Source organism: Pituophis catenifer, unplaced genomic scaffold (genome assembly GCF_029215685.1).
Source record: "Pituophis catenifer annectens isolate HBS135680 unplaced genomic scaffold, rPitCat1.0.hap2 SCAF_11, whole genome shotgun sequence".
Lineage (NCBI taxonomy): Eukaryota > Metazoa > Chordata > Lepidosauria > Squamata > Colubridae > Pituophis > Pituophis catenifer.
In genome coordinates, this window is record NW_027256891.1 from 1278985 (window position 1) to 1291553 (window position 12569).

General features: G+C 39.0%; 1 protein-coding gene across 2 annotated transcripts in view; it reads right to left on the reverse strand.

Annotated features, from left to right (window-relative positions):
• Nucleotides 1-12569, reverse strand: part of ATRX (ATRX chromatin remodeler) — a 95604-nt gene that overhangs the window by 70967 nt on the left and 12068 nt on the right. For both annotated transcript variants that reach the window (XR_011600871.1, XM_070951934.1), the window contains exons 4-7: nucleotides 9867-9919; nucleotides 8871-8995; nucleotides 6512-6631; nucleotides 4432-4541 (exon numbers count right to left, since the gene is read on the reverse strand). Coding sequence is in view for 1 of the 2 variants with exons in the window: in XM_070951934.1 (XP_070808035.1) it covers nucleotides 4432-4541; nucleotides 6512-6631; nucleotides 8871-8995; nucleotides 9867-9919 (408 nt within the window). In the remaining variant the exon portion in view is untranslated. The remainder of the gene's footprint in view (nucleotides 1-4431; nucleotides 4542-6511; nucleotides 6632-8870; nucleotides 8996-9866; nucleotides 9920-12569) is intronic.

Here is a 12569-nt window from a genome sequence, read left to right on the forward strand (position 1 = left end):
TTTGGAAAGTTAACTTTGTGACCAATGCCCACATTTATGACTTTCATAGCATCTCTGTGTCTCTCAGTCACACATCTGCCATTATAGTCAGTTAGTACAGTATCAAATTGTCCTATGCCTGTTCCATTTTTTCTTTCTCCCCCCCCCCCCATCTCTCTGTGGGCTGCTTTTCTCTGCAGTGCAGCATTTCCCCAAAAAGTGCAACACAAGTTAAGAAGCTCAGCTCTGTGACCTTCATTAGCCAGCTGCTGCCTGTAACTGGTAAGTCTTTGTTCCTTCCTAAACAGCTTGAGGTTTGAGCCCCGAGCACACTGTGCAAATAGCCAGCAACACCGCATTGCTTTCAATGTTTGCTCCCCATTGTGTCCCTGCTTAATCTCTTGTAATCTCTTCCTCTCCAATGATTGTAAATACAAACATTAATTCCCTTCTTGCTAATTATCTCACTGCCATACATTCAAAAGTCAGGGGAATGAGGGGAAAGCTCTAAAGTTTGTCCTTTAATCTGGCTTCTTTGTGAACTGAGCTCCAGAAACATCGACATCCCATCGTTGGGAGTCATTAGCTCTTTGGCATCATATCCTTCTGACGCTGTAAACCAAAGGAAAGCTGAAGTAAAACTGTAAGCACAATCACAGTCATGTGATTTTCCACTTAGTGACTGTGTCACTTAGTGACCAACTTACTGGTCCCAATTATGGTTGATAAATATTACCTGTATAGTAACTTTATCTCTGAAAAATATTAAAATTAATAAAGCATATTATGATTGGCCTGTAGGCCTTGAGTTTTGGTACACTCTGTATATTTAATAGAGTACTGGGTCTGCGTCAGTGGTGGGATTCAAATTTTTTTTACTACCGGTTCTGTGGGCGTGGCTTGGTGGGCATGTGACTGGGTGGGTGTGGCCAACTTGATGTTACTCACGTCAAGGGGCACCTTGCCTGGCCTCTCCTCAAAGGCCTCAACGAGATACAATTTCCCTGCCTATTTATTTACTACTACTGAACATCCAAAATACACTAATCCTATGTATATATGCTGTATGTACATATTACATAGTATAGTGTGTATATAAGCACACAAAAAAATACATTATCTACTATATATACAGTATGTGTATGTACACACACACACACACACACACACAGCTCTTCTAAAACTATACACATTCAACCTCACTTACTGCATTTGGAAAAACATACCCGGAGTCCACTTTCTGCCACACATTTAACTATAACGTCTGTACATTAGAACATTACACACGCCTTCAGATGTTCTTCCCTAGTCTGCACATACATGACTGTTAGAGCCAGGAGTGGTCATGGATTGAGTAAAATGTGGTGAAATTTACTTAACAACGCTCTTGCTTGGCAACCAAAATTTTGGGCTCAATTGTGGTCATAAGTCAAGGACTATCTCTGCCTTCCTCTGCATGGCAGCCTTGTCCTAGTAAACTCCTTCTCCTTTCTGGCAATTTTCCTCTCTGTTAGAGGGACCAAAATAATCCAGATGATATAAGGTTTCCTGCTGGAGTTGGACTAAATGGCCTCCAACAAGGTCCCTTCTAACCCTGCTATTCTATGATTCTGTAAGGATCTCCTGCTGGAGCAGGGGTTGGACTAGATGACCTCTGAGATACCTTCCAGCCCTAGATTGCTGTGCTGTTTCAAAGTGTCTTCTGAAGCCACGTCTAGTGCCAGGGTTTGTGGTCCTTCCTTCCTCCTCTTTTTTCTCTCGCTCTCCCTTCCTCCCTCCATTTATCTATCTATCCATCCATCCATGCAACTATATGTCATTCACTTTCCCCTCCCTCCCTCCCACCCTTTTTGTTCTTCCTCTTTCTTTCTCTCTCTCTCTTCCCTTCCTCCTTCCTTCTCTCCTTCTAAGGCTAGGAGACCCACCCGAAACAAAAACTCCTTTGGATGAAACCGGCCATTGCCATCCAGCTTATTCAACCGAAGACAGACAAACAGACAGACAGTCAGACACACACACACACACACACACACACACACACACACACACACACGTGTCTGTGATGGTAAGCTGCAAAGTGCAAACTAACGAAAACTTTTTTTTTTTCAGTGCTTGTTTTTCTCAGTCCCAAGCCCAAATCCCAAGTTTTTCTCTCCTTCATCACAGCGCGGGCCTGCAAGGGGGGAAATCTTAGGTGTCTGCTACCAAAGAGGATCCTGGGCATTGCACTCAATGGGGAAATGAGAAAGGAAGCTGCCGGCATGAAGGAAAGGCAAAGAAAAAAAGGGGCTTCCTTCCCCCACGCTGGTTGCTCTGTTGGCTCCAGTTGTTTCGCCATTGCAGCTTTGCCACTGCAGCAGTAGCATGCCCCATCCACCACCGCCCAGGCCCCAGCTTCCCCCAAGCATTTCTTGTTGTGGCCCCGCCCTCTGAGCCTATCCCATCGGAGGAAGAAAGCTCCGAGCATGAGGAAGAGGAGTCAGCCAGGCCTCCCTCTCCAGGCCCCTCCCCTCTGGCACTGTCTCAGGAGCCGGCCGAGGGAGAGGAGATTAGCCGGGAAACAGGTGTCTCGGATGAGAGTGAAGGAGAGACGTCATTCCTGGACGCACGCCACCGAAGGCGTGATAAACGATTGCAGCAGCTCAGGAGGCGTGCTAGGGATTAGAACTGAGTCACTGGACCACACCCCAGAGACTATATAATAGAGGGTGGTGGCCAGTGATCCCTGTGACGAACAAAAATAAACCTTGGATAGTCACTAGAGCATCGTCCGAAACTGCTGAGAGGAATATTATTTCAGTCGGACTCTTGTACGCTGAGTATATTATCTTTCTGTTTCTGTGGAAATAAAAGCACTTGGCAGACGGTGTGTATATCGCTGCCAAGTTGGAGATAAAGACCTGGGTGTGTGCCAAGTGCTTCCTTAACCCTCGGCTGGCTGTGTTTGTGTGTGTGTGTGGACGGGGACAGATCATTTCTTTGCCTACTGATTTTCCCTCCGTGGCATTTTTCCATCGTGCTTCTCCCATTGTGTGCCAGAGAGGGAGAGCGCCATGTGGGATGCAGCTGAAAGGTAGACAAGCTGGCTGGCACTCAGAGACCATGTGGTCGAGGGAGCCAGACGGAGAGCAGCAGCAGCTATGCCGGGCAAGCAGAGATGAGGGGTGACTGGGCAGGGTATGGTGCGCAACACAGAATTTTTACTACCGGTTCGCCCGAACCGGCCAGGACCGGCTGAATCCCATCACTGGTCTGTGTGTATATGTTTGTGTGCATTACAAAAAATGTAAGAGCATATATGTATGTTTGTGTATGCCTGTGTATGTTTGTATAAGGATAAATAGAAACATAATTCAATATTGAAGAAATGTAATCCAATTTCTATAAAGTAGTCTGGTGTTGATGATTCCACAAGGATTCCTGAAAGGAAGACCATAAAATTGGGGATGTTTCTCTGCTTGGGGGCTGCAGGATGGGACCCTTGCTGAAAATACCCACTCTTGGGCTCCTATCCACCAAGCTTTGTGGGAAGATGGAAGGGAGCCACAATTATCTGCGAAAAGCAGCCATGAAAGGTATTAATGATGGACCAAAAACTCAAATGGCACTTGCAAACACAATGGCAACCAAGGCAGCTCCTCAATAGAGGTGGGACACAACAGTATTGGGGCTGGTGGTTCAGTGTGTGGCTGCTGCCCATTCCAGTGTAAAACGACACTAGTGCACTAGGGACTGCAGAGGAGCCAGCATTAACGCTTTTTGTGAAGGTTCCTTGTGATCCAGTAAGCGGTATCTTAGGCTGCTTACCCCATTGTTTTCCAGAAGAGTCTTGAGATGAGTTTCTCTTAAATATAGGAGGCAGTGGACAGTATCTAATAAACCTTTTGCAAGTCAGTAGTTCTTGAACTACAATATTGAATCTTGAATTACAATGTTGAGTCCTGCCCAAGTAGCTTTTTAAAAAGTAGGGATACTGCAGGGAAACTAGGAAGCCATTACCTAAGAAGTTTCTGAAAAGACTTATTTGGAAGTAAAGGCTTCTTTTTTTTTACCACCAATTTATCTGGAACCATAATGCCCTGGGCCTCCGCCTCCCCCCGCCCCCCCCACCCCCATAAAAGTAATGTTCCTGATTTCTGTAGCAGAAACATTACTAAAACATTTTGAAAACAATGGAAAATGCGTTCTCCCTTTCTGGATGCATCAGGTCTCTTTTGACCAGAGATGGAAAGAACTTCAGTAACTGCCTAGATATTGCAATAACTATTGAAATTTTCTTGTTTCCAAAGTATTTTTGTCTTATTCCAAAAGTTTAAGGAGACAATACTTTTTTATAGACCGCAGAAGACAAAAAAGTGGATTTTCAATAAATTTATCTTCAGTCTATTGGTACATTCATGAGAATATTGGTGCATAGAGATAGATAGAAAGAGAATATATAAATATATATACCTTACATATAAGAACTTTCAATGTTGGATGTCTGTAGATAGAATCTTTTTGAAAATGATTCACCTGCTGACCACAAGCTGTACAGCTAACAATTCCATGAAGCCCTTCCTCTACCAGAGAGACAGAAGGGGGGGGGAGAGGGGGGGAGAGAGAGAGAATGTGTTAGAAGCTCTTCATTTTTTTCGTAAAGCATTATTTTAACACATTTTATCCAGTATAATTTGAAAAGAGATTCTTCACGTTAATGACACAATTTTGTCATATTATCAAGCACATGTGGAAGACACTGAATGGGGGTTATTACAAGGCATGTAGAAAAATACTATTGAACAAATAAAGAATACAATTATTAGCTTCCATTTTAAGACATTTTCCTACACTTAAGCTTTTATAGTTGTAATTCAGTATCATAATATGAATAAGCATTTCTAAGATATCAAGTATGTATCTTTTAAATTATAATTTATAATTAATATAAATAATAAAGGATAATTGTTATAAAAATTTACATATAAATGCTATATAAAGACAACAGGATTAACAAGCTTTTAAGGAAGATCTCAAACTGAACAAAAATAAGTTTCAACTTCTAAGTAAAAGTGTATTTCACATTTTCAAAATAATTAATATTTATTTATCAAATTTTCAAGCCTACATACAGTTCTGATTTGCCTGATTTCCATTTGCATGGGATTTGTGCATCAGTCTCACAATTAGTTTTGTAATTCACAAAACATTTCTAATTCATCAAGTCCATACACAACTTTCTCAGGTTGCAGATTCTACACACACACTGAGCTACATTATAGGACAATAACAAAGATTTGTGGCCACTGGTTTTTCCTTTAAGTGGCAAGAGCGAACAATTAGTGAGCAACTATGCTCAATTTGTTTTGTATATCATATACATTTGTATATGATTTAATTTATTTTAGCTATCTTAACTTTTGTATTGTATGTAGTTTAATTTTGGCTGTCCACTGCCCTGAGTCCCTTTTGGGAGAAGGGCAGTATACAAATTCAACAAATAAATAAATAAAATACAGGAACTGCTTCTCCAAGAAACATTTTGCACACCATTAAAATCTTCTATATGGCATGAATAAGAAACTACATCATCCAATACACACTTCCTAACAGCAATTAGATCCCTAAAGTTCATTAAGCAGCTGATAAAATATTTCTCTTTTCTTGATAGCTTTTTCTTAACCAACACCTGATACCCTAAGTTTCTGCACACTGAGATTTCTTTTGTGGTTTAAAAGGATGCAAAATGGGAGACGATGTATCACAAAGATGGACAGGGACAGATTTTTTTTAACTTGAATTAGTTTGGAGGAGAACTGAACAATTTTTCTTTTTAGATTATTTTAGATTACTTTACCTTTTTTGTGTTCCTCTCACCTCAAAATGTAAAGGAAGTATGATGCTGATTTCTAGCAGTTGTGAATGGCAGGGCAGCCAGGGCCACAGGAAAAGAGTTTGTAGTCTTCATATATCGCTGGGCTATCAGCGCTGCCCTAACTCCCAAGTGCCAGTCAGCAACACAACTACTGTAATTCTTATTAACCTATCTTAGGTTCAGAAGGCACTGAAAACCAGGGTGGATAAAAATCAATGATTTTTTTTTTAAAAAAAAAAAAAACAGATTTTTTTTTATTTAAATCAGATTTTTTTGATTTTTATTGAATTTATTTTAATAAACTTTTGGGGTAAAAATCTATCGTAAGATAGTTTTCTATTTAAGATACATAAATAATTTAGTTTATTCAGCATGAAATGGAGCTTAGTTATGTAGCATGAGGCTGTATATTCTGCAACACTGGGACTATCGGTGAGTCAACAGTGGTTCAAAGGAGTAGCAGAGATGGCAGTTGCTCTTTAAAAATTATGATTTAAATCGAGTTGATTTAAATCAAGCCTTTTTACTAGTGATTTAAATCATGATTTAAATTGTGATTTAATCAACTCGATTTAAATCAAATCCACCCTGCTGAAAACCAACATACAATACGCACAAAGTAATAACCAATGTGGAATATTTTAAAGATAGAATTTAACGTAATTCATAATGCATTACCTCCTCGCTTCTTCTGAGCTTCTGGTTTTAGTTTAGTAGTATTTCTGTTCCTAAATTCAGGTCCTTTAAAGTCATCTTTGTCTTCATTAAGTACTGGCTCTGGTTGTACAACAATAGTTCCTAAGAAAATTATAGTTAAAAAGTACAATAAAATTTATGAAATCAGAACTCCTACGTTCAAATTTAATCATGTATTCATACAGTTATTGGGCCCTGAGGATTAGCCATTTTATCTAACCTTTGTGATTACTCCAAAACACTATAATTCCAAAGGGTTTTTTAAAAAATCTTCAAAAGAAGGCTTTGTCAATCCTATTTTGGCAGACTTTTTCAATTCTCCTGGTATTTTTATGGGGTGCCAATGTCTCATCTACTATCTGGGAATAATATCTAATTATTAACTGTATATGATAATATGATAGCATAAGGTGGAAAAAAAAGAGCCTTGGTGGTGCAGCGGACTAAACTGCTGTTAAAGTAGCACTTAGCTGCCAGCTGTCTGCAATTACTGTGAGTTCAATTCTCACCAGGCTCAAGGTTGACTCAGCCTTCTATCCTTCCGAGGTAGGTAAAATGAGGACCCGGTTTGTGGGGGCAATAAGCTGACTTTGTATAAAATAGAACACTGCTGGGGGCGGGGGGGGGGGGGGGGGGGGGGCGGCGGCAAAAAGCCCTACTAAGCAGGTATATATAAAAGTATGAAGGCTACTGCTTAAAGCATTGTAAGCCGCCCTGAGTCTCCAGAGAAGGGCAGCATATAAATCGAACTAATAAATAATAAATAAATAAATAAATATTCCTGGGTAAACCTTTCTGCCTTTTTGTCCTGCTTTTAATGAGTTTCACTTACTTCATCTTTCATACATGTACATTCACACCAATGCAGGGTACAAATAGTATCATCGTATCATGGTATTAGATAATGATTAGTGTTATATATTTGTGACAAAATTCTTACATTAATATATGGATTATATAGTTCACTAATAAATGTGATAATACATGATTAGCACAGAGAGGTACTCAAATATAGTGCAATATACATTTATACATTAACTGCAACATACAATGTTCCTATACTTCAGTATAGCAACATTACAGTTATAATATCATTTATTCATATATGGTCCACAGACCAAGTGACAGAATTTAAAAATACAGCACACCATTAATACATGCATTAACAGTACATATATAAAAGAAACCTTATAGTTACCTATAGACATAACCCTACACATACACACAATACACCAGTTTCTGTAAGCTAAGGCTGTAAAGAAAACTTTTGCTACTACCTTCAAAACACCTGGATATTGTATCAGGGTTCCAAATAACATACCCTATTTAATAAGAATACATCAATCCCCCACCAGGAGTGGAGTGGAGTGATCAGAGTCAAGAGATATACCGTATTTTTCGGAGTATAAGACGCACCTTTTCCCGCAAAAAAAGGTGAAAATCTGGGTGCATCTTATACTCCGAATGTAGCCCTGCAAACGGAGATTTCAGAGGCTGAAATTTCAGATGATTACCAATGCGAGTACAGTGGGCACTTTAAAAGGATGCTTACATGATAGATTATACTAAAGAAATCATACCAATCACTTTTTTAAAGGTATTTTAAATTCCTTTTTCAATAGTATTCAATTATCTAACTGAATGTACGCTACATGTTCCCTCTATTAAACTCTCCCACTAAACTGTTTTTTCTTTTACATACCATTTAATGATTTCTACATATGGATTATCTATGCATTATCTCCCTAATAGAGGTACTTGATGATTTATCTAATTAAAGTTCTTTAGCCTTAGCTTCCCAAATAGCAGATTCTCTTTCAATTTATCAATTATGTGCCTTCAATTTGTTTGCTATTCTGATCATCTCTGGCCAGTGCCTTTCCCTCAGGCCAACCCCCCTCACAGGGAAAAATAAGTGGCAGGAGTATAGGTCAGGGGTCCCCAACCCCCGGGATATGGCCCACTACCAGGCTGTGAGCTGTGGGGAACCAGGCCACAGAAGCAGCAGGAGAGCGTGCATATCCCCACTTGCACAAGCGGCTCGCATGGAACCATCCCCTCTCCCCTCCCCCACCTGTCTACAAAGCTGGAAAGGTTGGAGACCTCTGGTATAGGTAGACTTCAACTTACAATTGGTTGCCTATATTATATTTGTATACAATTTGTTGTAATATACATTTAAATTAATGAACTGCTGCTACTTGAACAAGAATCCATTCTTTTTATCAGTAGCAGCCAGCAGTTTCAAAATGGAAGAGACAAGAAAGAACAGAGAAGTTTATTCAGTGACTAAGAAAATATTCTAATATTGACAGTACTTCTAAACTAACAGATTAATTACCTTTTGGCAAACTTTTCATATCAACTTCATTTTCCGAGTTTTCATTTGAAACATCTTGAATAATGGTTTCGTCTAAAGTTTGTTCTTCATCTGAGCCAACATATTTCGTTACAACTATGGGTTTTCTGAATGAGCAGCAAAGACAAATATTCATTATATCACGTGTGCATATTTAATAAAATTACAGAACTTTAAAAAACTCCAAATTTGCACAACATTACAGCCTGAAATTATATTTTTATGCAAGAAATCTAACAGTTTATGAAGAATTAAAAAAATCAACTAAAAGAATTATAATTGATAATAATATATAATTCCACATAGTCAATCAATCAGAATAGAGGGACCTTGGAGGACTTCTAGTCCAGCCCTCTGCTCAAGTAGGAGACCCTATACTATTTCAGACAAGTGACTGTCCAGTCTCTCCTTGAAAGCCTCCAGGGATGAAGCTCCTGAAGGCAACTCCTGTTCCACTGGTTAATTGTTCTCACTGTCAGAAAATTCCTCCTCATTTCCAGGTTTCTTCTCTCCTTGATTGGTTTCCATCCATTGCTTCTGACTTCTGGTGCTTTGGAAAATAAGTTGACCCCCTCTTCTTTGTGGCAGCCCCTCAAATACTGGAATGCTTCTATCATGTCCCCCCTAGTCCTTCTTTTCTCTAGACTAGCCATATTCAGTTCCTGCAACCGTTCTTCATATATTTTAGTCTCCAGGTCTTTAATCATCTTAGTTGCTCTTCTTTGCACTTTTTCCAAAGTCTCAACATCTTTTTTGTAATCTGATGACCAAAACTGGATGAGGTCAAATCTGTGCAACTGGATTTTAGATCTGAGAATATTTGTATTCAATGGGTAAATTAATATTATGAATTATTTTTAAAAGTGCACCATAATATTTCTGTTAAATCACCTCTTGAGCATAATTATCAATTCTTATAGTCAATCTCCTGATTCAGAGAAGCAGGAAAATTAAAAATTTAAAAACACGCCAACTAACCTTTTGGAGCGCGATGATCCTAATGATTTGGATCTTTCAGAAGAGCTACTACCCTATATATGAAAAAATGCAAACCTCTTATACAAAATGAAAATATCATTATTCCTCTGTCTGTGCATATCATCTCAGATATTACTTTGAATGCAAATTACTTCTGTATTTCAACCCTTAAGACACCATAAAAAGTTCAGCTACAAATATTCATTACTACATAAAGGTATGCTTCAATTACTGGATGCGTTAAAATAAATTGGAAAGGCAAAAAATATATGTAAGTAAATATTTGCCTAATATTTAATATAATAAAGAAATGTGTCTAATTTGTATGCTGGATGTTACTATAGAATCATTGTATAAAATAAGCAAAAACCGTGGGTGAAATTACTGAAAACAATCGAGCTGCTTTCAGTTACAAAGAAAAAGAATTCTGTGTCAAAATAAATCTCTCTCACAAGAATATATCAAGAAGCCAAATGTTAGCAGTCCCCGACTGGATGGGGATCTTGGTCACTAAGTGCAACGTCATGTGATCAAACCAACTTAGGAAGGCAGGTGCAGCAGTCCCTGTGGTTGTCTTTAGGCAAATCCCAGGCATCACCGCTGATTCTGCTTATCAGAAGCTGGCAGTGAAAGCCACCAATGGGGGTCATGGGCCTGCCTGCAAGGTGCTGCCACAGACACAACTGAGAGTTGTAAGTACCCCTCATTCAGCACCATCATAATTTCAAATGGTTACTGAAAGCGTCAACATTACACAAGGAGTACACGGAGCACTTATACCCATATTCAGCTAGAATAGTTTCGCACATCAAGTGGCTGAAAAGCCTGCCATGCTGTGAACCCACAAGAAATGTATGTTTGGTGTATGGAAGGAGAGTGCCTCATGGCAGTTATGACTCCCTTGAATGTGTCTGCACACGATGCCTATCAAGACAGGATGTTCAAGACACAGACCCATTCTTAGGATACTCAAGTCCTTGGAAATTGGAAATATGTACTGCGTGTACATGAAGTATAAAACTAGAAGGTAACAATTTTGCTCTGCCAGCATAGGTGGGGCAGATCTCAAAGAGACAGTCTTCCTGAACATGATATAGCAGTATAGTATAGTTATGGTATTGGAATCCAAGTGGAAGGCTGAGGTTGCGGTCCATCCTCAGCTAAAGGGCCACTCACTCGCTCGCTTCACTCTCTCTCAACTCAACCTACCTCACAGACTTTTTGTGGTAGCAATAAAATAGGAGGAAGGAACATTACATATACCTCCTTGAACTCCTGATTTAAAGGTGGAATAGAAATTTTAAAATAAATACAATACAAAGCTGGCTTCATCCCCAGATAATAGTGGAGTGGGGTAAAAGAATTTGTATCCATCACACCTAGAGAATGCTCAATAATGAATCTGACCCCGCCATAGTCACAGTTTAGCCAAATCAGTTGAAATATACGGAAAATGCTTGCCCACAACATGCTTAGCCCAGTTAAGAGGATTTTTTGCGGCTCAATGTGTTACACAAACCTAACCTGTTTCATTAGTCACTTGGACTGTGTGGGCTAAGAAAATCTGTTAATAACTGAAGTTAATATCTTGCGTTGTGTAATCCAGTCAGTCCTCCCTAGACTGTCTCTTATTTGAAAGTAGCTTCTTATTTACTGCCTTTGTCACAAATGGACTGGCTCTGAATTGCTCCTCTGGAAAACAAAAATACTAGGAAAAACAGGAAAAATAAGCTTTGCTATCCTTGCAAGTTTATTCACGTAGTTGTATTTAAATATATAGAGAGATAGATATATAAATATGTAGAAATAGAGTCAGGTCCCTTATATTTCTATTGGGAGGCTGGCATTCCAGTGGGAGGGGGGAGGATTGGAGGGATCTCTATATGAAGTTTCTGTTTCCTGCATCGCTGTGCTGTGGGAGGGGTTTGGTTTGCACTGCTTTAAATTGCTGATTTTTAAGTGGGAAGATTTAGTTCCTGCCTAGATCTCTTGCTATCACAAGACTTTCAAGAAAAGCTCCTTTTGGAACAACTTTAGTTTCAAGAGTCCTGCTTTCTTGCGAAGATTGGGAGAGGCAAGACCTTACAGAGAGAGAAAAAGAAATGCAAGCACACAAACAAAGGGGCACTTCTTTTTCTGGAGTTGGAAGCTAAACAGGATCAAGCCTAGTTAATATGTGAGGGCAACTAGACTAGACTGGGAAGTTGAAAAAACAACTCTGAACAAAAATATGGCAAACCACGTCCATAATGGTGCCAAACAAGCTACATGATTGTGTCCACAAAGTCAACAGTTCAAAAACAGCTTGATTGGAAAGAGACTCTGGTATACATAATGTTAGAGTACTTCAAAGTACAGAAGAATTGCTTTGGACACGTTACGATAACAATCCCTCACTAAACTTTTCAAGGCTACCAAGTGAACCTGAAAACTGAAGGTGCAACTTTTCATATTTCAATAGTGATAAATAGGGATACACAATGTTTAAATTTGAAATGTCCCACTTTGATCATTCAGAAGTCTTTCATGCCTAAAACAAAAATGGACAAAAAGTCGGTTTTGCATTTAAGGTGAGGTGTTTGGTACTTGGAATGGAGTGTTTAAAACTTAAAAGAAATATTTGGGATTCAAAACAACTCAAATTCAGAGAAATTTGCACATATCTAATAAAAGTAAGATGAAAGCTGAACTATCAAATAATTT